The 23,156-nt window shown below is 44.9% G+C and overlaps 1 protein-coding gene across 1 annotated transcript in view; it reads left to right on the plus strand.

Moving 5' to 3' along the window:
• Positions 1-23,156, plus strand: part of LOC143299932 (uncharacterized) — a 197,074-nt gene that overhangs the window by 139,370 nt on the left and 34,548 nt on the right. Inside the window, 14 exon segments of the mRNA XM_076613478.1 lie at positions 1,382-1,569; positions 2,349-2,544; positions 3,968-4,126; positions 5,572-5,835; positions 7,654-7,833; positions 11,135-11,497; positions 13,056-13,332; positions 13,762-13,916; positions 14,696-14,908; positions 15,998-16,177; positions 18,040-18,235; positions 19,800-20,022; positions 21,183-21,215; positions 22,612-22,632. Of these exon segments, the coding sequence (XP_076469593.1) occupies positions 1,382-1,569; positions 2,349-2,544; positions 3,968-4,126; positions 5,572-5,835; positions 7,654-7,833; positions 11,135-11,497; positions 13,056-13,332; positions 13,762-13,916; positions 14,696-14,908; positions 15,998-16,177; positions 18,040-18,235; positions 19,800-20,022; positions 21,183-21,215; positions 22,612-22,632 (2,648 nt within the window).

The raw sequence follows: 23,156 nt of genomic DNA on the forward strand, positions 1-23,156 counted from the left end.
ACTTTGTGTACACCAGGTGAAAATCACCACTTTGTGTACACCTGGTGAAGTATTCACATTTTGTGTTCACCAGGTGAATTATCCACACTTTATATACACCAGGTAAATTACCCACTCTTTGTGTGCACCAGATGAGAATCCACACTCTGTGTATACCAGGTGAAGTATTCAGATTTTGTGTACACCAGGTACATTATCCACACTTTGTATTCACCAGGTGATCTGCCCACACTTTGTTTACACCTGGTGAATATCTGCACTTTGTGTTCACCAGGTGAACCATTCACATTTTTTCTGTTTTTCTCCAAGTGAATTACCCACACTTTGAGTGAGCACCAGAGGAGATCACCAGATGAATCGTCCACACTTTGTGAGCCCCAGAGGAATTACCCACAGAGTACACCAGATGAATCATCCACACTTTGTGAGCACCAGAGGAATTACCCACAGAGTACACCAGGTGAATCGTCCACACTTTGTGAGCACCAGAGGAATTGCCCACAGAGTACACCAGGTGAATTGTCCACACTTTGTGAGCACCAGAGGAATTACCCACAGAGTACACCAGATGAATCGTCCACACTTTGTGAGCACCAGAGGAATTACCCACAGAGTACACCAGATGAATCGTCCACACTTTGTGAGCACCAGAGGAATTGCCCACAGAGTACACCAGGTGAATTGTCCACACTTTGTGAGCACCAGAGGAATTTCCCACAGAGTACACCATGTGAATCATCCACACTTTGTGAGCACCAGAGGAATTACCAGGTGAATCATCCACACTTTGTGAGCACCAGAGGAATTACCAGGTGAATCATCCACACTTTGTGAGCACCAGAGGAATTACCAGGTGAATCATCCACACTTTGTGAGCACCAGAGGAATTACCCACAGAGTTCAGCAGGTGAATCATCCTCACTTTGTGAGCACCAGAGGAATTACCAGGTGAATCATCCACACTTTGTGAGCACCAGAGGAATTACCCACAGAGTTCAGCAGGTGAATCATCCACACTTTGTGAGCACCAGAGGAATTACCAGGTGAATCATCCACACTTTGTGAGCACCAGAGGAGTTCACCAGGTGAATCATCCACACTTTGTGAGCACCAGAGGAGTTCACCAGGTGAATCATCCACACTTTGTGAGCACCAGAGGAATTACCAGGTGAATCATCCACACTTTGTGAGCACCAGAGGAATTACCCACAGAGTTCAGCAGGTGAATCGTCCACACTTTGTGAGCACCAGAGGAGTTCACCAGGTGAATCATCCACACTTTGTGAGCACCAGAGGAGTTCACCAGGTGAATCATCCACACTTTGTGAGCACCAGAGGAGTTCACCAGGTGAATCATCCCTTACTTTCTCTTTTTCTCCAGGTGAAAGAGCTGAAGGGAGAGGTGCAGCACCTGGAGAGTGTGCTGAAGGAGAAGGAGGAGGCGATCCGAGGCCTGCAGGAGGAGACTGCAGAGTACAGGGCCCTGAGGGACAAGGACCTGGCCAACCTGACACAGCAGCTGCAGGACTCGCAGCTCCGGCTGAGGGACCTGGAGCAGCAGCGACAACAGTAAGTAGTTGTTTGGACAAGATGAAAACCCAGGTCCTGTGTGCATTCAGCACACGTAGAAGTACCCACAGCAACAACTGCAGGGCACACAGCTCAGGCGAAGTAGTCGTTTGGACAAGATGAAAAACCTGTTAAAAAACAAAAAAAAAACAGGCTTCAATTTTTGTGGCTCAGATTAGAGTGAAGCAGTGGCTTTGTGTAAAGGCGCCTGACTTAAAAGTGAGTGTCCATGGGTTTGATTCTAGTATACGTATTGTGATTTTTTTCTCCCCCACCTAGGTTTTCTAGGCACGAGGAGGCACAACATTGTTATCATATAGGGATTTTATGTAAGAGGGAGCACAACAGTGTTAACACCTAGGCTTTCCAGGTACACAGGAGCACAATAGTGTTATTGCTTGTGTTTTCCGGGTACGAGGAAGCAGCACATCAGGTTTTTCACAGGTACAGCAGTGATATCACCAGGGTTTTCCAGGTACAACAGTGATGTCACCTGGGTTTTTCCAGGTACGAGGAAGCAGCACATCAGTGATATCACCAGGGTTTTCCAGGTACAACAGTGATATCACCTGGGTTTTTCCAGGTACGAGGAAGCAGCACATCAGTGATATCACCAGGGTTTTCCAGGTACAACAGTGATATCACCTGGGTTTTTCCAGGTACGAGGAAGCAGCACATCAGTGATATCACCAGGGTTTTCCAGGTACGAGGAAGCAGCACATCAGTGATATCACCAGGGTTTTCCAGGCACAACAGTGATATCACCTGGGTTTTTACAGGTACGAGGAAGCAGCGCAGCAGAAGGAGGCAGAGACGGAGGACCTGCGGCAGCAGATGAAGACAGAGGCGGACACCGTCCTGCGACTGAAGTCACAGCAACAGGCCCTGCAGCAGGAGGCAGACAGTCACATGACCAGCATCACCCGTCTGCAGAGGGAGGTGGCTCACCTCACGGAACAGTTGGAAGAAGCTAAGGTAACAGTTACCCTGTTCTTAGCAAGTCCTTTGGAGGGTTGGGGAGGGAGGGCGGGGGGGGGGAGGAAAAAATCCCCTTCTTCTTTTTACTGGGTTGATTGATTTAACCCCTTGAGTGCCATAGAAGGCATCGTGTGTGTGTGTGTGTTTGTATAGTGACGTCACTGGTGGACGTCATCAGAAAAAAGGGAATCACTCTGGAAGGCTGAAAATTCACACAGTTTGTCCAGAGCGGCATATCTCAGGACCTCTTTCTCAGGTTATGGCTGATTGTTTTGGATATTGTTTTATGACATGAAGTGCCACTTTCTGCTGTTTTTTCCCCTTGGCACTTGTTTCTTGTAGTTTATTGACAGGGACTGTGAGAATTTCAGATGCTTGGTGTGTGAAGTTAACTTGTTCTGACTTCATGATTCGCTTAGTTTGTCATTATGAGTAAAGTTATTTTGACTTTATTATGTCTGTAGAAAGTGAGGCTTCTGTTTTTTTTTTGTTTGTTTGTTTTTTTGTTGTTGTTTTTTGCTGTGGCTCATTTCTTTGCTGAGAATGTGTATGATTTTAGGATTTTTACAATTGTATATCCAGCTGGAGGGACAAAAAAGATAAAATCTATTAACAATGGGCAGTTTTTCGTCATTCGGGAGAGCAGAGAGAAAAGTATTGTGACAAAAAGTAACTCTACTTCTGTTTGCATGTTCATTTTTTTGTTTTTGTTTTTTAGTTGTTGGGTTTTTTTTGTAGTCTGTCTTTGTCTTTCATATACTGTTGTCGTTTGTGCAGTTTATAATAATGAAGGAAATAGTGCAGAAAGTGCACTAAGTATACTCTGTGTCCTTCTTCTGTGTATGTCCTATGTCTTGTTGCATTTTCTTTTTCTTATTTATGCATTAATTAAAAATGAAGTTTTGTATCCGTATTGTTTAGTATTAAGCTTTGTGCATTGTTAAAAAAAAAGAAGAAGAAAAAAGTACAAATAAAAGTAACACCACACACTCCTAACCTTTGTCGCCGGCACCTCTGAGGGAGATTCAGTTTCAGTTTCTCAAGGAGGCATCACTACGTTCGGACAAATCCATATACGCTACACCACATCAGCTAGGCAGATGCCTGACCAGCAGCATAATCCCACATGCTTAGTCAGGCCTCGAGTGCATGCTTATATATTTGTGTACCTATCAGAGCGGAGAATTTTGCCAGAGGACAACACTCGTTCTCATGGGTTCTTTTTCAGTGGGCGAGATGCGTGCTGCACACAGGACCTCGGTTTGTATAGTCTCATCCAAATGACTAAACGTTCAGTTTTGAATTTCCAGTCAAACTTGGGGAGAAAGGGCGAGAGCGGGGATTCAGATCCACACACCCTCACGGACTCTCTGTATCGGCAACTGAGTGTCTTAAACCATTGTGCCACCTTGCTCCACAGAGGGAGAGCACCGCCACGGACGACGTGAAGGCAGTGCAGGAGAAGCTGCAGCAGGCGTGGTGCCAGGTGGCGGAGCTGCAGCAGCAAGGAAGCGAGACGCGCACCCGCCTGGACCAGACCCTCACTCAGCTGGCTGAGAGGGAGGACCAGATACAGCAGGTGAGCATACAGGGATGGTTCTTCTGGCATGTGTTGTATCTGCTCTGTGTGTGTGTGTGTGTGTGTGTGGTGTGTGTGTGTGTTTAGAGAGGGAGGACCAGATACAGCAGGTGAGTGTACAGAGATGGTTCTTATGGCGTGTGTTGTATCTGCTCTGTGTGTGTGTGTGTGTGTGTGTGTGTGGTGTGTGTGTGTGTTTAGAGAGGGAGGACCAGATACAGCAGGTGAGTGTACAGAGATGGTTCTTATGGCGTGTGTTGTATCTGCTGTGTGTGTGTGTGTATGTGTGTGTGTGTTGTGTGTGTGTGTGTGTGTGTGTGTTTAGAGAGGGGGAGGACCAGATACAGCAGGCGAGTGTACAGAGATGGTTCTTATGGCATGTGTTGTATCTGCTCTGTGTGTGTGTGTGTGTGTGTGTGTGTGTGTGTGCATGTCTGAATGTTTGTTTACATTTATCGCTTACATTTATTTGCTTATCTGTTTATTTATTTTTTATCATTATTGTCACTGTTTTTTTGTTGTTGTTTTTTCCCAACATTTTATTTTATTTCTTTATCTATCTGCTTACTTTCTTTTCTTTTCTTTTTTTCTTTCTTTTTTTTTTTTTTTTGTTTGTTTGTTTAATTTTGATTATTTGTATATTTTTTAATTTATCCATTAATTTAATAATTTTATCCATTTATTTGTTTTATGCACCTTTTCTTCCCCCTCCCCTGCCCCCTCCCAAGGCCTAACTAAACGCATTGGGTTATGCTGCTGGTCAGGCATCTGCACAGCAGATGTGGTGTAGCATATATGGATTTGTCCAAACGCAATGATGCCTCCTTGAGGAATTGAACTCAACTGAATGGTTGCATTGCAGATGATTCTTTGGTTTTCTTGGCTGCATGGCTGTCAGTGTGGTCAAGACACATCAGTAAGCACTGACAAGAGAGACGTTTTACCATTTCTCTTCGCATGCTTTGCATTGTGTGCTTCTTCAGTCACACATGCATGCATACATGCACGCACACAGATATGCACACACACGCATGCACGCACGCATGCACACACCTCATTTTGTAAGAAACATGAAACTTGTATACGCAAGCAGAAGATTAAATATGCACGTTAAAGATCCTGTAATCCGTGTAAGCGTTCTGTGGGTTATGGAAGCAAGAACGTACCCAGCATGCACCCGTCTGAGTATGGCTGCCTACATGGTGGGGTAAAAACAGTCATGCGTGTAAAAGGCCACTTGTGTACATACAAGTTGCAGCCCCACGAACGAAGAAGAAGTAAGAAACCCGAATATATAGCTGAGAGTTTGTTGATTTTTTTTTGATTTTTTATTTTTTTTTTTACCTGCTCTTCAATTTGACAGATTTGTTTGAAACATAAACTGTTTAGCGGAGAGTCTGATTGATTAATTAATTAATTTATTTATTTATTTTTCCTTTGCACAGCTGCAGGCAGAGTTGCAGAGCATGCAGCAGGAGTGCCAGCGCCAGGAGTCCCAGGCGGCGTGGGAGAGCTCCCCAGGCCTGCGGACGCCGGACAGCGAGGAGTCGGAGGAGAGGCTGCAGGACGCCCTGAGCCGGGCCCAGCACGTGGGGTCCCTGGTCTGCCACTCCCTGGCCTCCTCCCTCCCCGCCCCCTCACCCCCACACGCCTCCACCCTGTCGCGCTGGGAGTCGGAACCCGGTCTGGCCTCTGCTCTCAGTCCGGAGGTAAAGGAGGTGGCTTTTCCTGCTTGTGCTCATGCTTTCTGTTGTTTTGTTTGCCTCTTCGTTTTGACAGGCTTTATTTCGCTCTCTTTTGTTTTCTTCTTCTTCACAGTTTGTCCACTGCATTTTGGGTTTTCCTTTGTGACTGTGTTGGTTGACGTTGCTGGTGTTACGAGTTTTGTACAGAACTTGTGAAGGATGTGGCTGTGTTTGTCATTACGGCTTTTATTGTAGACCAAAAGATGTAAATTGTTTGGGAAAAGTAAGTGTTTGACAATGAAAAAAATATGTATAACTATTATGTTTCAATGTGGGAAAGTAAGTTTTTGATGATATAAAAAAAAAAGAAGAAAGACTGGTATGACTGTTGTTTTTAATTAATAAACATATCTAAGTGCAAAATTTTACATTTCATTTGAATTAAATGATTTTTTTAGAATTTGCCTTTTTAATTTGTTAAATCTACACTTATCAGTTTTCCTCCATGTCACTGAGATATTATTTGTTGTTGAGATAGTTTTAATATTTTATCAATGCATTTTTTGCTAGTGATCCTAATACTGTTGATAGGTATTATAAACAGCATTAAACTAGTGTTAGTTTTTGCTGGCTTGACATTAGACCAGTTTTTACTTTGTAAACTAACAGAAAAATTTGTAAAAAGTGTGACATTGTATATTTATAGAAGTGTGATTTGGCTTTGTCATATATATATATATCTGATGTATGTTTTGATTAATGTACCGTTGTTATAAACAATTCTTATAATGTTATAAGAGTTTTGTTCTTTTGTATTTTGGAGTGATTCACATTAATCTGGTTCACAAACTCACACTGATTCACTTTTGGAGCATACTTAACGTTGTGCATTGTGTTCCTTCTCACTTTTAAGTCTGCCAAATTGATGTGTTTACTTCATACAACATATTATTGTTGCTTCACTATAGCGAGTGAACACAGTTATGAAAGAGTGGTAACGGTGATTGCTGTGTCTGTATTACCCTGGAGTGAATGCTCCTGCCCTGTCGACATAACCCAACAGCTGGCTATGAACAGCTCATGTCCCCGATAACTAGTGACTGTCTCACTTTGAGACAACCAACATAACCAACAGCTGGCTATGAACAGCTCATGTCCCCGATAACTAGTGACTGTCTCACTTTGAGACAACCAACATAACCAACAGCTGGCTATGAACAGCTCATGTTCTCTGATAACTAGTGACTGTCTTACTTTGAGACAACCAACATAACCAACAGCTGGCTATGAACAGCTCATGTCCCTGATAACTAGTAACTGTCTCACTTTGAGACAACCAACATAACCAACAGCTGACTACGAACAGCTCATGTTCTCTGATAAGTAGTAACTGTCTCACTTTGAGACAACCATTCACCTCAAGGAGAGGATTGGGCCCCACCTCCCTCTGCCAAACCTTTGACAGAGCGGATATGAATTCACTCCTGGTGGCCATTAAAGGCTGTGGGACCTTTAACTTTAAACCTTAACACCACCAAAAAGGGAGTATGACAGCCTAAATGGTGGGGTAAAAATCATCAGAGCCCACTTGTAGATCTATATAACCATTGTGAATGAGCTGGGGAGTTGTAGCCCATAAATGCAGAGGAAGAAGAAGAATACACATTATACATCTTAGAATCAGAATGCCCCAAGGGGCAGCACAAAACTAGTCCATGAATGAAGAAGAAGAAGAATACACGCTACACATCTTAGGATCACAACTTCCCGAGGGGCGGCACAAAACGTGGGGTGTGTAGGCCAGGAGCCTGAGAAGCGGCACTGACCCGCGTGTGTTGACAGCTGGCATTGCAGGCCCATGACACAGAGATGTGGCTGCGGCGCCAGCAGCGGGAGCTAGCCTCCAAAAACCGTGAGCTGGCGTCCGTGCGGCAAGAGCTAGAGTTGTGGCTGAGACGCAAGGATCGCACGGCCAAGCATGAGTTTTCTGCCTCCGTTATGACCATGACTCTAAGACTGCAGGTCAGCAAATCATGGGGGGGTGATCTCCACACAGTAACACATCACACCACACTCAGGTTTCATTGTCACCTTGCGCTGACCAGTCCCACTTGCTGTCATTGTCAGTACTGGTTGGTCGGTTAGAGCAAGTGCTTTAATTGAAAATGTCACTGTGGGATTGCGATAAATTGAACAGGACAGTAAGTCAGTCTTACATCAAGTCCTGCTGCAGTGTAAATATGTACAGATTATCCGATAGATATTTAGATAGGCTCTATTTCTCAGGAAGCTTTTAAGTAGTTCTTTAAAATGAAATAAAAGAAATGCCTTAGTCATGTTTGTTACTGGTTTATTATAGTAGATTTATACAGTTGACATTTTGGGATTTTGTTTTTTCTAGAGTAGTTTTTTTATGTTTATGAATTTAGTGTTTTGTTTGTTTATTTTCATAGTGGGGATCAAACACTTATGTTTTTTTTAACTGGTTTTTGTTTGCTCACCATACCATTTTTTTTAGACTAATACCTTGGTTCTTTTGAGGTAGATTTAGTACCCGGTCTTAGAATCTGTTGAGTTTTTTTGGTTTTTTTATTAACAGTAACACACACTGTGCAATGTCACTGGTGAAGTTTGAATACTGCACAGAAGTTAGAGAACTGTATGAAACCAAAGTAACTTGGGATAGAAGGAAAAAAGAAAATTTAAGATAGATATATAGAGACAAGAGAGATTTTTCTGTTTAAAAATCCAGTCAACTTTCAACTTTTAGGGATTATTTTTTAAAGAATTTGCTGGGGTTTTTTTTTTGCTACATTTATATTTGATTCACTCTGGTTCGTAGAAATTTTTAGTTTGTTTTTTTGTTTTGCTCGTTTCCCTTCTTTTGTTCTTCATTTTGTTGGTAGCACTGTATTTAGTTTAATTTGCATGCACTTTTTTTTTTCGATGTTTTAGTTCTCCTTGTAGCTTTGGTGGTAGTCTTTTTGGTTTCTTTCATTTTGTTTTGTTCTGTTTTTGTTGGTGCCTTGAACACTATATTTAGATGAGGCATGGCTCCGTTATAGAATTGAAATATGTTCAGTATGGAGTGGATGTTGAATACCACCACAAGGTGGGTGAGGACCGGAATGCTTAGTGGTATCTATTCACTTTTGAGGCAACTAGAGAGTATTTAGTGGTATTCTAGTGATATTAATTCACTTTTGAGACAACTGGAGAGTACTTATTGGTATTCTAGTGATATTAATTCACTTTTGAGGCAACTGGAGAGTACTTATTTGTATTCTAGTGATATTAATTCACTTTTGAGGCAACTGGATAGTACTTATTGGTATTCTAGTGATATTAATTCACTTTTGAGGCAACTGGATAGTACTTATTGGTATTCTAGTGATATTAATTCACTTTTGAGGCAACTGGAGAGTACTTATTGGTATTCTAGTGATATTAATTCACTTTTGAGGCAACTAGAGAGTACTTATTGGTATTCTAGTAGTATTAATTCACTTTTGAGACAACTGGAGAGTACTTATTGGTATTCTAGTGATATTAATTCACTTTTGAGGCAACTGGAGAGTACTTAGTGGTATTCTAGTGATATTAATTCTTTTTTGAGGCAACTAGAGAGTACTTAGTGGTATTCTAGTGGTATTCACTTTTGAGGCAATTAGAGAGACCTTAATGGTATTAATTCACTTTCGAGGCAGCAAAAGCACAGGGATTAGGAAAGTAATTGTGCATTGTCATATAAAAAGGTATGGATTCAGTTTTTAGGCAGTCAAAACTGTGAGATTATATTTGTATTTTGAAAGCAAGTATACAGTCAGAAAACAGTACCAATAGAAAACAGTACCAACACAGTTTTTAGACAACTGGAATTAGAATATTGTAATTGGAAATTAAATAGCTGTTTAATTTGAACTGCATGATGTTGTTGTTTTTTAAACAAGCCTAGGTGTTAACATTGTCTAGAATGATGAATGACAAAAAAATGTTTGATCTGATTGAGGGTTCACGGTCTGAGGTGTGTGAAATTGGATACCACACATAGTGTACTTGAAGGAGTCATACCGTTCTGTCAGTTTCACAGTCATAGATCAGCCTTTGGGGTCTGCTTCTTTTATTTCCAAAATGAAATTTGTGATTATCTGGTGCCTGTTACTGTGCGTATGTGTGTGTATGTGCGTGTGCGAGTTGGTATGTGTGCGTGCATGTGGTGGAGGGGGTGGGTGCATGCATGTATTTGAGAAAGAGAAAGTGATTGATTTCAAGGCTTTCACACACATATATACCTGCATCAACACTCCTCAGTTTCACCAGCACGCTCAACTTTCACATGTGTATGGTGGCATGCTGACAGTCACTTGCATGCGTGCATACGCATTCACATTTGCGTACACGTGCACACATGTAATGTATGTATGTACCTTGGACAGTATTTGAGATGTAAGCATGCAGCATCCTGGATGCTGTTCAATGCCTGTGGGAATGGTTCAGTCTTCTTTTCTCTTTGCTGTGCATGAATGATGTGTACACTCATTACGGTGATGTCTTTGGTGCGTAGATATTTCTGATATAAGCTCTCTCTGTGTATGTGTGTGTGTGTGTGTGTGTGCGCGCGCGCGCGTGCGTGTGTGTTTGTGTGCGCACGTGTGTTTGTGTGTGTGTTTGTGAGTGTGTGTGTTTGAAGAAAATCAGATCATTGTTCTTTTTTTTCTTCTGTGTGTGTGTTTGTGTGTGTGTGTGTGTGTGTGTGAGCATGAATGCATGCATGCTGTGTGTGTGTGTATGTGTATGTGTGTGTGTGTGTGTGATTGTGCGAGTGTGCGTATTTGATTGTGTAAGTTTGTGTGTGTATCAATGGTGCATACAAGTGTGCTTGGGATGTCAGTGTATACTTTTCCCTTCAAAGAGAAAACGGTGATGTGTGCATCACATAACTGTGCTTGATACCACACACACACACACACACACACACACACACACACACACACACACACACACACACACACACACTCTCACGCGCACACACACTCACACTCACACACACACACACACACACACACACACTCGCGCATGCGCGCGTGTGCGCGCGCGCGCACACACACACACACACTCACGTGTGCGCACACACACACACACGCACACACTCACATACACACACACTCACACACACACACACACACACACACACAGAACATGTCTGCACCCTGTACTTCCAAACAAGAGAAGTATTCCACCTCTTCCATTTTTATCTTTTTTTGTTTTTTTTGTTTCACTCACGGATTGCTGCGTTGTTGACAAATCCAATCCAACCTGGCAGGAAAAAGACGTGCTGATCGCCTCCCTCAAGAGGGAGCTGGCAGAGGCCAGGGAGCTGGTGGAGAGAGCAACGGGAGGGGAGACCACCCCCACACCACCCCCGTCGTCCCACTCCCTCTCCCCACAGACCAAGCAGCAGATAGCACACCTGCGCTCGGAGCTGCGGCGAGCCAAAGCGGCTCTGACGGCCATGCAGGAACAGAGCGCCTTGCAGCCTGGCGGGGGCGCCGGTGGAGGTGTCGGGGAGGGTGAGGAGGATGGAGGGGGCGGCGGTGGAGACGGCAGGGAGCGGGTGGAGCAGTTGGAGGCGGAGCTGCAGGCGCTCCGGTCATCGGCCTCCGTGTCCTCTGACGACTTTGCGCAGGTAGGGTAGTTGGTGGTTTTTTTTGTACAGATAGGGGTGTGGGTGGTTTTTCGTTTTATATATATATATATATATATATATATATATAGGGAAGTGGGTGGTGTTGTGTTTTTTTACAAGTAGGGTGGTGGATGTTTCGTATAGGTAGGGGAGTGGGTGTTTAATACAGGTATGGAAGTAGTTGTGCATTACAGGGGAGTGGGTGTTTTTTTTTGCACAGGTAGGGGAGTGGTTGTTTTGTACAGGTATGGAAGTAGTTGTGCATTACAGGGGAATGGGTGGGGTTTTTTTTGTTTTTTTTGCACAGGTAGGGGAGTGGGTGTTGTTGTTTTTTGCACAGGTAGGGGAGTGGGTGTTGTTTTTTTTTGCACAGGTAGGGGAGTGGGTGGGGTTTTTTGCACAGGTAGGGGAGTGGGTGGGTTTTTTTGCGCAGGTAGGGGAGTGGGTGTGTTGTACAGGTAGGGGAGGTAGGGAGTGGGTGTGTTGTACAGGTAGGGGAGGTAGGGAGTGGGTGTGTTGTACAGGTAGGGGAGTGGGTGTGTTGTACAGGTAGGGGAGGTAGGGAGTGGGTGTGTTGTACGGGTAGGGGAGTGGGTGTGTTGTACAGGTAGGGGAGGTAGGGAGTGGGTGTGTTGTACAGGTAGGGGAGTGGGTGTGTTGTACAGGTAGGGGAGGTAGGGAGTGGGTGTGTTGTACAGGTAGGGGAGTGCGTGTGTTGTACAGGTAGGGGAGGTAGGGGAGTGGGTGTGTTGTATAGGTAGGGGAGGTAGGGAGTGGGTGTGTTGTACAGGTAGGGGTGGTAGGGAGTGGGTGTGTTGTACGGGTAGGGGAGTGGGTGTGTTGTACAGGTAGGGGAGGTAGGGAGTGGGTGTGTTGTACGGGTAGGGGAGTGGGTGTGTTGTACAGGTAGGGGAGTGCGTGTGTTGTACAGGTAGGGGAGGTTGGGGAGTGGGTGTGTTGTACAGGTAGGGGAGGTAGGGAGTGGGTGTGTTGTACGGGTAGGGGAGTGCGTGTGTTGTACAGGTAGGGGAGGTAGGGAGTGGGTGTGTTGTACAGGTAGGGGAGTGCGTGTGTTGTACAGGTAGGGGAGGTTGGGGAGTGGGTGTGTTGTACAGGTTGGGCAGGTTGGGGAGTGGGTGTGTTGTAAAGGTAGGGGAGGTACGGAGTGGGTGTGTTGTACAGGTAGGGGAGTGGGTGTGTTGTACAGGTAGGGTGTGTTGTACAGGTAGGGGAGGTACGGAGTGGGTGTGTTGTACAGGTAGGGGAGGTTTGGGAGTGGGTGTGTTGTACAGATAGGGGAGTGGGTGTGTTGTACAGGTAGGGGAGTGCGTGTGTTGTACAGGTAGGGGAGTGGGTGTGTTGTACAGGTAGGGGAGTGCGTGTGTGTGGGTGTGTTGTACAGGTAAGGGAGTGGATTAAAGTCCAGCAGAATGAAGAGATGACAAAGTGAAGACTGTAGAGACAACATTAACCACTTTCTCCGCATGTGCTGACAGAAGGTGGGTTGAAGTCAAGAGAAATATATATATATATATATCTCCCCCATGTGTGCCGACAGAAGGTGGAGGCGCTGCGTCAGGAGCTAGGTGAAGAGCACCGGCAGCATGTGCAGGAGGTGCAGGAGACCGCGCGGCGCGACCTTGAGGCCCGGCTGTCGGAGCTGCAGGGCCGGCACGAGCAGGAGACGCAGCAGCTGCAGCAGCTCCATCAGCGACGCCTGGAGCAGGCCCTGAACCAGCAGCAGCAGGAGATGGAGAAGCGGCACAAGACGGAGCTCAACACTCTGAGGGTGCAGCACCAGCAGGAGATTGACCGCCTCCGCTCTGAGGAACTGGGTGTGTGTGTGTGGGGGATTATCAGTCATGTTGCCTCCGCTCTGAGGAACTGGGTGTGTGTGGGGGGGGAGGGTGTTGTGGGTGTGGGGGGGATTATCAGTCATGTTGCCTCCTCTCTGAGGAACTGGGTGTGTGTGTGTGTGTGATAGTCGTGTTGCCTCCCCTGTGAAGACTGTGTGTGTGTGTGTGTGTGTGTGTGTGTGTGAGTCAGTTGTGTTGCCTCCGCTCTGAGGAACTGTGTGTGTGTGAGAGAGAGAGAGAGTCAGTTGTGTTGCCTAATCTCTAAGGAACCAAGGGAATCTTTTGAAGTGAAATGTTTGTCTCATCACGGATGATAATGGAACTGTAAACAGTATTTATTTGGGAATATGTTCCTTTTTGTTTTTTACTCGTAGCTTAATTAATAAATGATAACAATTACATGTGCAGCCTCACTGACGGAATCCTCGGTGGCCCAGCAGCTGCATGCGGACGTGTCAGTCACTCAGCAGCTGGACAGGAACATGATCGGCAGACTATACACGGAGAACGGTGCCAGTGACGCCGGCAGTGAGGCCTCTGAGCCCTGCCCTCCACACATACAGGTGTGCTGGTTTAACTCATTCAGAGCCCTGCCCTCCGCACATACAGGTGTGCTGGTTTAACTCATTCAGAGCCCTGCCCTCCGCACATACAGGTGTGCTGGATTAACTCATTCAGAGCCCTGCCCTCCACATACACAGGTGTGCTGGTTTAACTCAGAGCCCTTCCCTCCACACATACAGGTGTGCTGGTTTAACTCATTCAGAGCCCTTCCCTCCACACATACAGGTGTGCTCATTTAACTCATTCAGAGCCCTGCCCTCCACACATACAGTTGTGCTTGTTTAACTCGCTCAGTCCTGCACCCGAGCAATGCTGGGGCGTCAAAATTAGTTTCATTTCCATGTTTGTACATATGTATAAACAGTAACTAAAGGGAACTGAATTCTACAGAGTTTCTGACTGTGTCCTCATGTGTCAGTTTGGAGGAAAAACTGGTCAATTAAAGTGTAATTTCTGCATTTTTCTGCACTGACTTTGGCAAGGAAGCCTGCCAAGGCTGTAAACTCCCCAGGGTTGAATGGGTTAAAACTAATCTAGAGGTTATGTTGATGTTGATGACGATGATAATTTATGCTGCAGCTTTCCATTCAAAACATGCACACACACTCTCACGCACAGACACACATACACACACACACACACGTGCATGCAGGCATGCTCACACACCCACACATACACTGGAGCACACGCTCGCACAAACACTGGCCTCATTATTTGTTAACAACAAAAAAAGGAAGTTTTATTTGACTAACGCTCCTCCCCTCTGGCTTTGCTGCAGGCGTTGTTGGACCGGCTGCGTGAGGCAGGGGAGCACATCCTGTCGGTGTCGGAGATGGACCTGCTGCAGCGTCACTTCAGCCCCCTGCGGGGGGGAGACAGCCTCTCGGACCGCGGCCTGCAGGAGGCAACAGAGGCGGAGAGGCTGTCCCTGGTGAAGACCATCCATGCCCTGAAGGAGCTGCTCAGTCAGTCTGACCGCGTCGGTGCCGGGGTAAACTGTGTGCTGTGGTGTGGTGTGTTGTGTTGTGCTGTGCTGTACTGTGTTGTGCTGTACTGTACTGTTCTGTGTTCTGTTGTATTGTTCTGTGTTGTGCTGTACTGTACTGTTCTGTATTGTGCTGTACTGTTCTGTGTTGTGCTGTACTGTCCTGTGTTGTGCTGTACTGTTCTGTGTTCTGTTGTGCTGTACTGTGTTGTGCTGTACTGTGGTGTGATGTACTGTACTGTGTTGTGATGTACTGTTCTGTGTTGTGATGTACTGTGTTGTGCTGTACTGTTCTGTGTTGTGCTGTACTGTGTTGTGATGTACTGTTCTGTGTTGTGCTGTACTGTTCTGTGTTCTGTTGTGCTATACTGTGTTGTGATGTACTGTTCTGTGTTGTGCTGTACTGTGGTGTGATGTACTGTACTGTGTTGTGATGTACTGTTCTGTGTTGTGATGTACTGTGTTGTGCTGTACTGTTCTGTGTTCTGTTGTACTGTGTTAAACTGTTTTGTGTTGTGCTGCACTGTGTTGTGCTGTACTGTTCTGTGTTCTGTTATACTGTGTTGTACTGTTCCGTGTGGTGCTGTACTGTTCTGTGTTCTGTTGTACTGTTCTGTGTTGTGATGTACTGTGTTGTACTGTACTATTCTGTGTTCTGTTGTACTGTTCTGTGTTGTGATGTACTGTGTTGTGCTGTACTGTGTTCTGTTGTACTGTTCTGTGTTGTGATGTACTGTGTTGTGCTGTACTGTTCTGTGTTCTGTTGTACTGTTCTGTGTTGTGATGTACTGTGTTGTGTTGTATTGCTCTGTGTTCTGTTGTGTTCTGTTCTACTGTGTTGTGTTGTGCTAGCAAAGGGTTAAAAAATCTTCCATATCTTGACTTAATTAAAGATTTCACTTGTATTCCTTACTTGAACCTGCAGTGTATGGAGTGTGTGTATGTGCGTGCATATGTGTGTTTTTTTTAATTGTATGTGTGTGTGTGTGTTTAATTTGTGTATGTGTGTGTTTTAACATTTGCATGTGTGTGTGTTTAATCATGTGTTTGTGTTTAAACGTGTGTGTGTGTGTGTGTGTGTGTGTGTGTGAGAAGTTGGAGGAAAGTGGCAGTGACTGGCGCCGTGCCCTGATCAGTGCCCTGGTGGAGGTGTACCGACAGGAGCGCCTGGCCATGGAGGCTGAGCTCCACACGCTGCGTCTGCAGCACCCGGAACAACAGCAACAACAACACGGCGACCTTTTCAGCACCTTCGACAACCGCCTGCTCGAACAGGTAACCTGATGGCACAAAGCTAGTGATTGACCACCGGAGTGGTCAGCTTAATTCAGCCCCTTGACTCCTTGGTGGAATGAAATCATCGTGGCCTTCACGAGGCCTTGAGTGGTAAACTGGGTGCCAGTCTTTCTGATGTGCTGATGCACCAATATTCCTTGCGCAGCATGTGCACTTGGAAGAGTCCACAGCAAGAAAAGGGTTGTCCATGGCAACATCGTGTGAAAAAATCCGCTTGGATGGCAAAGCAAATACTCTTGCAGATATGAAAGAAAGACGGGCACAATAGCCGAGTGGTTAAAGCGTTGGACTGTCAATCTCAGGGTCCCGGGTTCAAATCTCGGTGACGGCACCTGGTGGGTAAAGGGTGGAGATTTTTCCAATCTCCCAGGTCAACATATGTGCAGACCTGCTAGTGCCTGAACCCCCTTCGTGTGTATACGCAAGCAGAAAATCAAATACGCACGTTAAAGATCCTGTAATACATGTCAGCGTTCGGTGGGTTTTGGAAACAAGAACATACCCTGCATGCACACCCCCGAAAGCGGAGTATTGTTGCCTACATGGCGGGGTAAAATCGGTCATACACGTAGGGGCCCACTCGCGTACATACAAGTGAACATGGGAGTTGCAGCCCACGAACGCAGAAGAAGAAGAAAGAAGAAAAAAAAGATGACATGTGTGCTGCTGAACTGTGGCCACATGCACTCCCTAGGGAGAGCAGCCCAAATTTCACACAGAGAAATCTGTTGTCATGAAAAAGGAAACGGTACAAAAATGTTCATTTTCTGCTCCACCAGCTTTTGCCATTAGCAGTGAGGACATCATTGCCTCTTGAAGATGCTCGTCTGACAAGAGTAGATAAAGCCTGAAGCAAGAAAGGCTTGTACAGTGTAACACACAGCATGATACATTGTACAACAGATACACACAGCATGACACATTGCACACAACAGTAACACACAGCATGATACATTGCACAACAGTAACACACAGCATGATACATTGCACAACAGTAACACACAGCATGACACATTGCACAACAGTAACACACAGCATGACACATTGCACAACAGTAACACACAGCATGATACATTGCACAACAGTAACACACAGCATGACACATTGCACAACAGTAACACACAACAGTAACACACTTCATGATACATTGCACAACAGTTACACACAGCATGGGACATTGTACAACATAACACACAGCATGACACATTGCACAGCAGTAACACAGCATGACACATTGCGCACAACAGTAACACACAGCATGACACATTGCACACAATAGTAACACACAGCATGAGACATTGTACAACATAACACACAGCATGATACATTACACACAGCCTGACACTGCACAGCAGTAACACACAGCATGACACATTGCACAGCAGTAACACACAGTATGGGACATTGTACAGCATAACACACAGCATGATACATTGCACAACAGTAACACACAGCATGATACTTCTACTTCTTCTTCTTCTTCTGCATTCGTGGGCTGCAACTCCCACGTTCACTCGTATGTACACGAGTGGGATTTTACTTGTATGACCGTTTTTACCCCGCCAGAGCATGATACATTGCACGACAGTAACACACAGCATGATACATTGCACAACAGTAACACACAGCATGATACATTGCACAACAGTAACACACAGCATGATACATTGCACAACAGTAACACACAGCAGTAACACACAGCATGATACATTACACAACAGTAACACACAGCACGATACATTGCACAACAGTAACACACAATTTGGCCTTGGTGGTCGGCGAGGCTCTAAGCACCATAATTTGATGTGATTTGACACACAGTTTGACACATTGCCTGACAGGAGCAGCTGCAGCAGTCAGGGCTGGACGCCATGTTGCGGGCGGAGCGTCAGTCCCTGCTGACGGAGCTGGAGCAGCTGCAGTCCCGCCTGTCCCAGCAGCGGCAGGAGAAGCAGGACCTGCAGGCCCAGCTGACTGACGCCCTTGCCCAACAGGAGGAGGCCGCCTCCAACAACACCTGGAAACTCCAGCGGGAAGGTAAGGGGGAGTTTGATTTGATGCGATATGGATACTTGTATATCACCTAGCCCGGGGCGGAGACCAAACTCTTTAGTACTTTGCAAACTCAGGGTCATTTGCACAACAGGCTGCCTAGCTGGGTAGAGCCGACTGACGGCTGCCACTGGGCGCTCATCATTCGTTTCCTGTGTCATTCAATCACATTTCAGGCACGCACACGTTTACAGTCAGACAGACATGTTATATTTTACATCTATGACTGTTTTGTTTATTTACCCCACCATGTAGGCAGCCGTACTCCGTTTTTGGGTGTGTTACTGTTTCCATAACCCATCGAACGCTGACATGGATAACAGGATCTTTAACATGCGTATTTGATCTTCTGTGTGTGTACACACACGAAGGGGGTTCAGGCACTAGCAGATCTGCATGTATGTTGACCTGGGAGATCAGAAAAATCTCCACCCTTTACCCACCAGGAGCCGTTGCCAAGATTAGAACCCAGGCCTCAGATTGAAAGTCCAACGCTTTAACCACTTGACTATTGCACCCGTGGAGGGGGCAGGGGGGTGGTATGGAGGGGGGGGGAGAGGTCTTGGAGGGGGGGAGGGGGCACCTGGAAACTTAAGGGAGAAGGTGGGGGGAACACCTGGAAACTACAGAGGAAAGGCAGGGAATTGTATTTTTACAGACTTTTTCCCTTTGTGTTGTGGTTGACAGTGCAGTGTGTTGTGATTGATAGTGCAGTGTGTTGTGGTTGACAGTGCAGTGTGTTGTGATTGACAGTGCAGTGTGTTGTGGTGTTGTGGTTGATAGTGCAGTGTGTTGTGGAGTTATGGTTGATAGTGCAATGTGTTGTGATTGACAGTCCAGTGTGTTGTGGTGTTGTGGTTGATAGTGCAGTGTGTTGTGGTTGACAGTGTAGTGTGTTGTGGTGGTGTTTGATAGTGCAGTGTGTTGTGATTAACAGTGCAGTGTGTTGTGATTGACAGTGCAGGGTGTTGTGGTTGACAGTGCAGTGTGTTTTGCAGTGTGTTGTGATTGACAGTGCAGTGTGTTGTGGTTGACAATGCAGTGTGTTGTGGTTGACAGTGTAGTATGTTGTGGTGTTGTGGTGGACAGTGCATTGTGTTGTGGTTGATAGTGCAGTGTGTTGTGGTTGACAGTGTAGTGTGTTGTGCAGTGTGTTGTGGTTGTGTTGTGGCTGACAGTGCAGTGTGTTGTGGTTGACAGTGTAGTGTGTTTTGCAGTGTGTTGTGATTGACAGTGCAGTGTGTTGTGTGGTTGACAGTGCAGTGTGTTGTGGTTGACAGTGTAGGGTGTTGTGCAGTGTATTGTGGTTGTGGTGTGGCTGACAGTGCAGTGTGTTGTGGTTGACAGTGCAGTGTGTTGTGGTTGACAGTGTAGTGTGTTTTGCAGTGTGTTGTGATTGACAGTGCAGTGTGTTGTGTGGTTGATAGTGCAGTGTGTTGTGGTTGACAGTGTAGTGTGTTGTGCAGTGTGTTGGGGTTGTGCTGTGACTGACAGTGCAGTGTGTTGTGGTTGTGTTGTGGCTGACAGTGCAGTGTGTTGTGGCTGACAGTGCAAGTCCTGGAGTACAAGCTGAAGCAGGAGCAGGTGCTGGAGGAGGACTTGCGGAAGGGGCTGGAGGCGGAGCGGAGGCGGGTGGCGGAGCTGTCGTCGGAGCTGTCGCGGGACAAGGGTTCCCTGGTCAGCCTGCAGGCGGAGCTCCAGTCCACACAGCTCCACCTGTCCCGCACCAAGGACGCCCTGGACAGGGAGCAGAGCAGGTTTACCTCTGTCACGTGAGTCATCTCCCTTTGTTTGGGGTTTTTGACTTTTATACTTTTTGTCACTTGTTTTCTTCACGTACGTGCTGTCCCTTAGGGTGTTTCTTTTTTTTTTTTTTTTTTTTTCTTTTTTTGGATAAACATTTTGTCACTTGTTTTCCTCATGTAAGTGCTCTCCCTTTGTTTCTTTTAATAGCTTTTGTCACTTGTTTTCCTTAGGTAAGTGCTCTCCCTTTAGTTTTGGGTGTTTGTCACTTGTCTTACTCTTTTTGGTTTTCTTGGGGGAGGTGGGGGATGTATTCTGTATGTTAGAGAATGGTTACTGTTTTGGAAATGATGGGTGATAGGTGTTTTTATTTTATTTTATTTTATTTCTTTTTTTATTGTTATTATTTTTTATTTCATTTTTTTGACACCTACCTGACCAAGCAAAGTCTGCTGAGTTGTTGCTCCTGGACCAAGCAGTTTGTCCTGCAGCAGTCAGGGCTACAGGTTGAGTGGTGTAAAAAGCTCACTATGGCCTTAATTATGAACAGATTTTCAAACACTGCATTCACAGAAGTACGGAGAGTACGTATATATATAGATATATATACGTATCTTTTAATCCTTCAGCCGAGGCACTTGCCTTGCCTGTTTGTGGCACAGTAGCTAGAAATGTACCACAATTCCAGAGGATCCTGCTGCCGCCCATTATAGAAGCATATTCATGTTGACATTCTGCCACGTGATATATGTAAAGGGACACATGCAAACAACTGGTAACTATTGAATTGAGTTCGTTCATCTGCTGTATGTTTCTCTGACATTTTGATAGGATTGAATTGTTGATTCAGCACGCCAGCTGATGGTACTGCTATGCTTTGACCAGTTTGTAATGCAGTCATTGTTGTCTGTCTTTTGTTTCATTATTTGTTTTAGTTATTTTATTTTGATTTTATTATTGTTATTATTATTCTTTTGGTGGTTGTTTGCTTTCTATCATTCAATAGATGTTTCTGTTCTTCTTAGGTTGTGATGATTGAAATGACAAAAAAATAAAAAATAAAACACTGGTTATTATAATTATGAAACTAGTGTTTATCGGGGGGGGGTGGGAAAGAGGTTGTGAAGAGAGTTAGTTCCTTCTGTATCTGCGGTCCTGAAACCCCATTGCGTGTGTCCTCCTATGACAGTAAAAAGGACGAAGCGACGGCCGGCCAGCTGAGGTAGGTGGATGCTGGAACTGGGATCATGTGTGGTTCCCTGTGGTGCTCCTTGCCGCATCGTGGATGGTGGTGCTTGTTCTTTATCTGCTCTGTGTAACCCTTCAGCAATGAGTCACACATTAACACACAGCTGGGCTGGCTGGGAATGAGTTCGGAGTGTAGGGGCTTGAACGATGGTGTGGGAGTGTGTTTGTGTGTGGGGGTGGGTGTTGGTTGGTGGGTGTTGGTGTGTGTGTGTGTGTGTTTTTGTGTGTGCACCTTCACATATGCAAAAAAAAAATCGTTGAGGAAGTTCGACCCTTCGAAGATAGATCTTTGCACAATTTTGATCAAACATCAGATCAGAAGAAAGTGGGCTCTGCAAAATTTGGATCACATTCCAGCCCAGAGGAGAGGTCTTTACATAGTATTAATATGAGACCAGAAGAGTGATCTTTGCAAAATTCGGGTCAAATACCAGACCAGAAAAGAGATCTTTACAAAATTTTAATCAATTTCAGACCTGAAGAGAGAAATCTTTACAAACTTTGAATCAATATCAGACCAGAAGAGAGATGTCTTTGCAAAATTTCGATCAAATACGAGACCAGATGAGAGATCTTTACATAATTTAAATCTGTATCAGAGCATAAGAGAGGTCTTTACAGAACAAAATTTGGATCAAATAACAGACCAGAACAGAGATCTTTACAAAATTGAATAAATATCAGACCAAAAGAGTGGTCTTTTCAAAATTTGGATAAAATATCTGACCAGAAGAGAGAGATCTTTACAAACTTTGGATCAAATATCAGACCAGAATAGAGAGATCTTTACAAACTTTGGATCAAATATCAGACCAGACAGGGAGTTTGGATTTCCCAGTCCTGGTTTGATGGCTTATGATTCTGCTAGGAAAAGAAGGTGTCTTTTTTTAATTCTTTTTTTTTTTTAATTCATTTATATTTTTTGATTTGTTATGAAAGGGACATGGTCAGTTAATCTTGGGTCTTGTTTTGTCATGCGGTCCTGCTTTCTCCATTTGTGGACTAAGATTAGATATGCTGGTGATGGCTTTGTATATCCATCTGTGGTTTTGGAGTGGCCATGGGGATCCTTATCTAACTAGAGAGAATATTGGCCCTTAACTTTGTGGCTGGCTTTGTTCATGTAAGTCCTGCTTCTGTTTTTTATTCTATATTTATTGAGTATTTGTTTGGAAAAACAAATATTGCCCATTGGTGTTCTTGTTGTTGGTTTGTTTGTTTTTTGTTTTGTTTTTTGTAGTATATTTTTTATGGTTTTGCGGTTCTGCTGCAAACATTTACCTGATCAGTATATTGTTGATGATGGTAGCTTGTTCTGTTTCGCTATTGAAGCTGGTAATTTTACTTCATTATTCCTGTAATCTCTGCAGGCGAGAATGGAGCTCTTGTCTGTGAGTTCTCTGCCCTTTTCCTTTAGCATGCACCCCCCACCCACTCTCCCCCACCCTCCTCCCCTCTCCCTTTCCTTTTGTGACGGCAGAAATGGAATGAATCCTAGTGCATGAAGCTGCTTCTTTGCTCGTCTTGTTTGCAATTGTTGTTATCAGAATGATGTAGTCTGAAATGTAGATGTAAAGGAAAGGGGTAGTTATTGGTATCATGTTGTCTGGGATGAGACAGGTGTAGAGGAATGGATAGTTATTGGAATTACATAGTTTGGAACGAGACTGGTGTACAGGAATGCATAGTTATTGGAATTATATAGTTTAGAATGAGGCAAGTGTAAAGGGAAGGGACAGTTATTGGAATTACATAGTCTGCAATGAGGCAAGTGTAAAGGTGAGGGACAGTTGTTGGAATTATATAGTCTGCAATGAGGCAAGTGTAAAGGTGAGGGACAGTTGTTGGAATTATATAGTCTGCAGTGATACAGATATAAAGGAAAGGGACAAAAACAAATTAATTTAACAAGTTT

The sequence above is a fragment of the Babylonia areolata genome, chromosome 2 (assembly GCF_041734735.1).
Source record: "Babylonia areolata isolate BAREFJ2019XMU chromosome 2, ASM4173473v1, whole genome shotgun sequence".
Taxonomy (NCBI): Eukaryota; Metazoa; Mollusca; class Gastropoda; order Neogastropoda; family Buccinidae; genus Babylonia; species Babylonia areolata.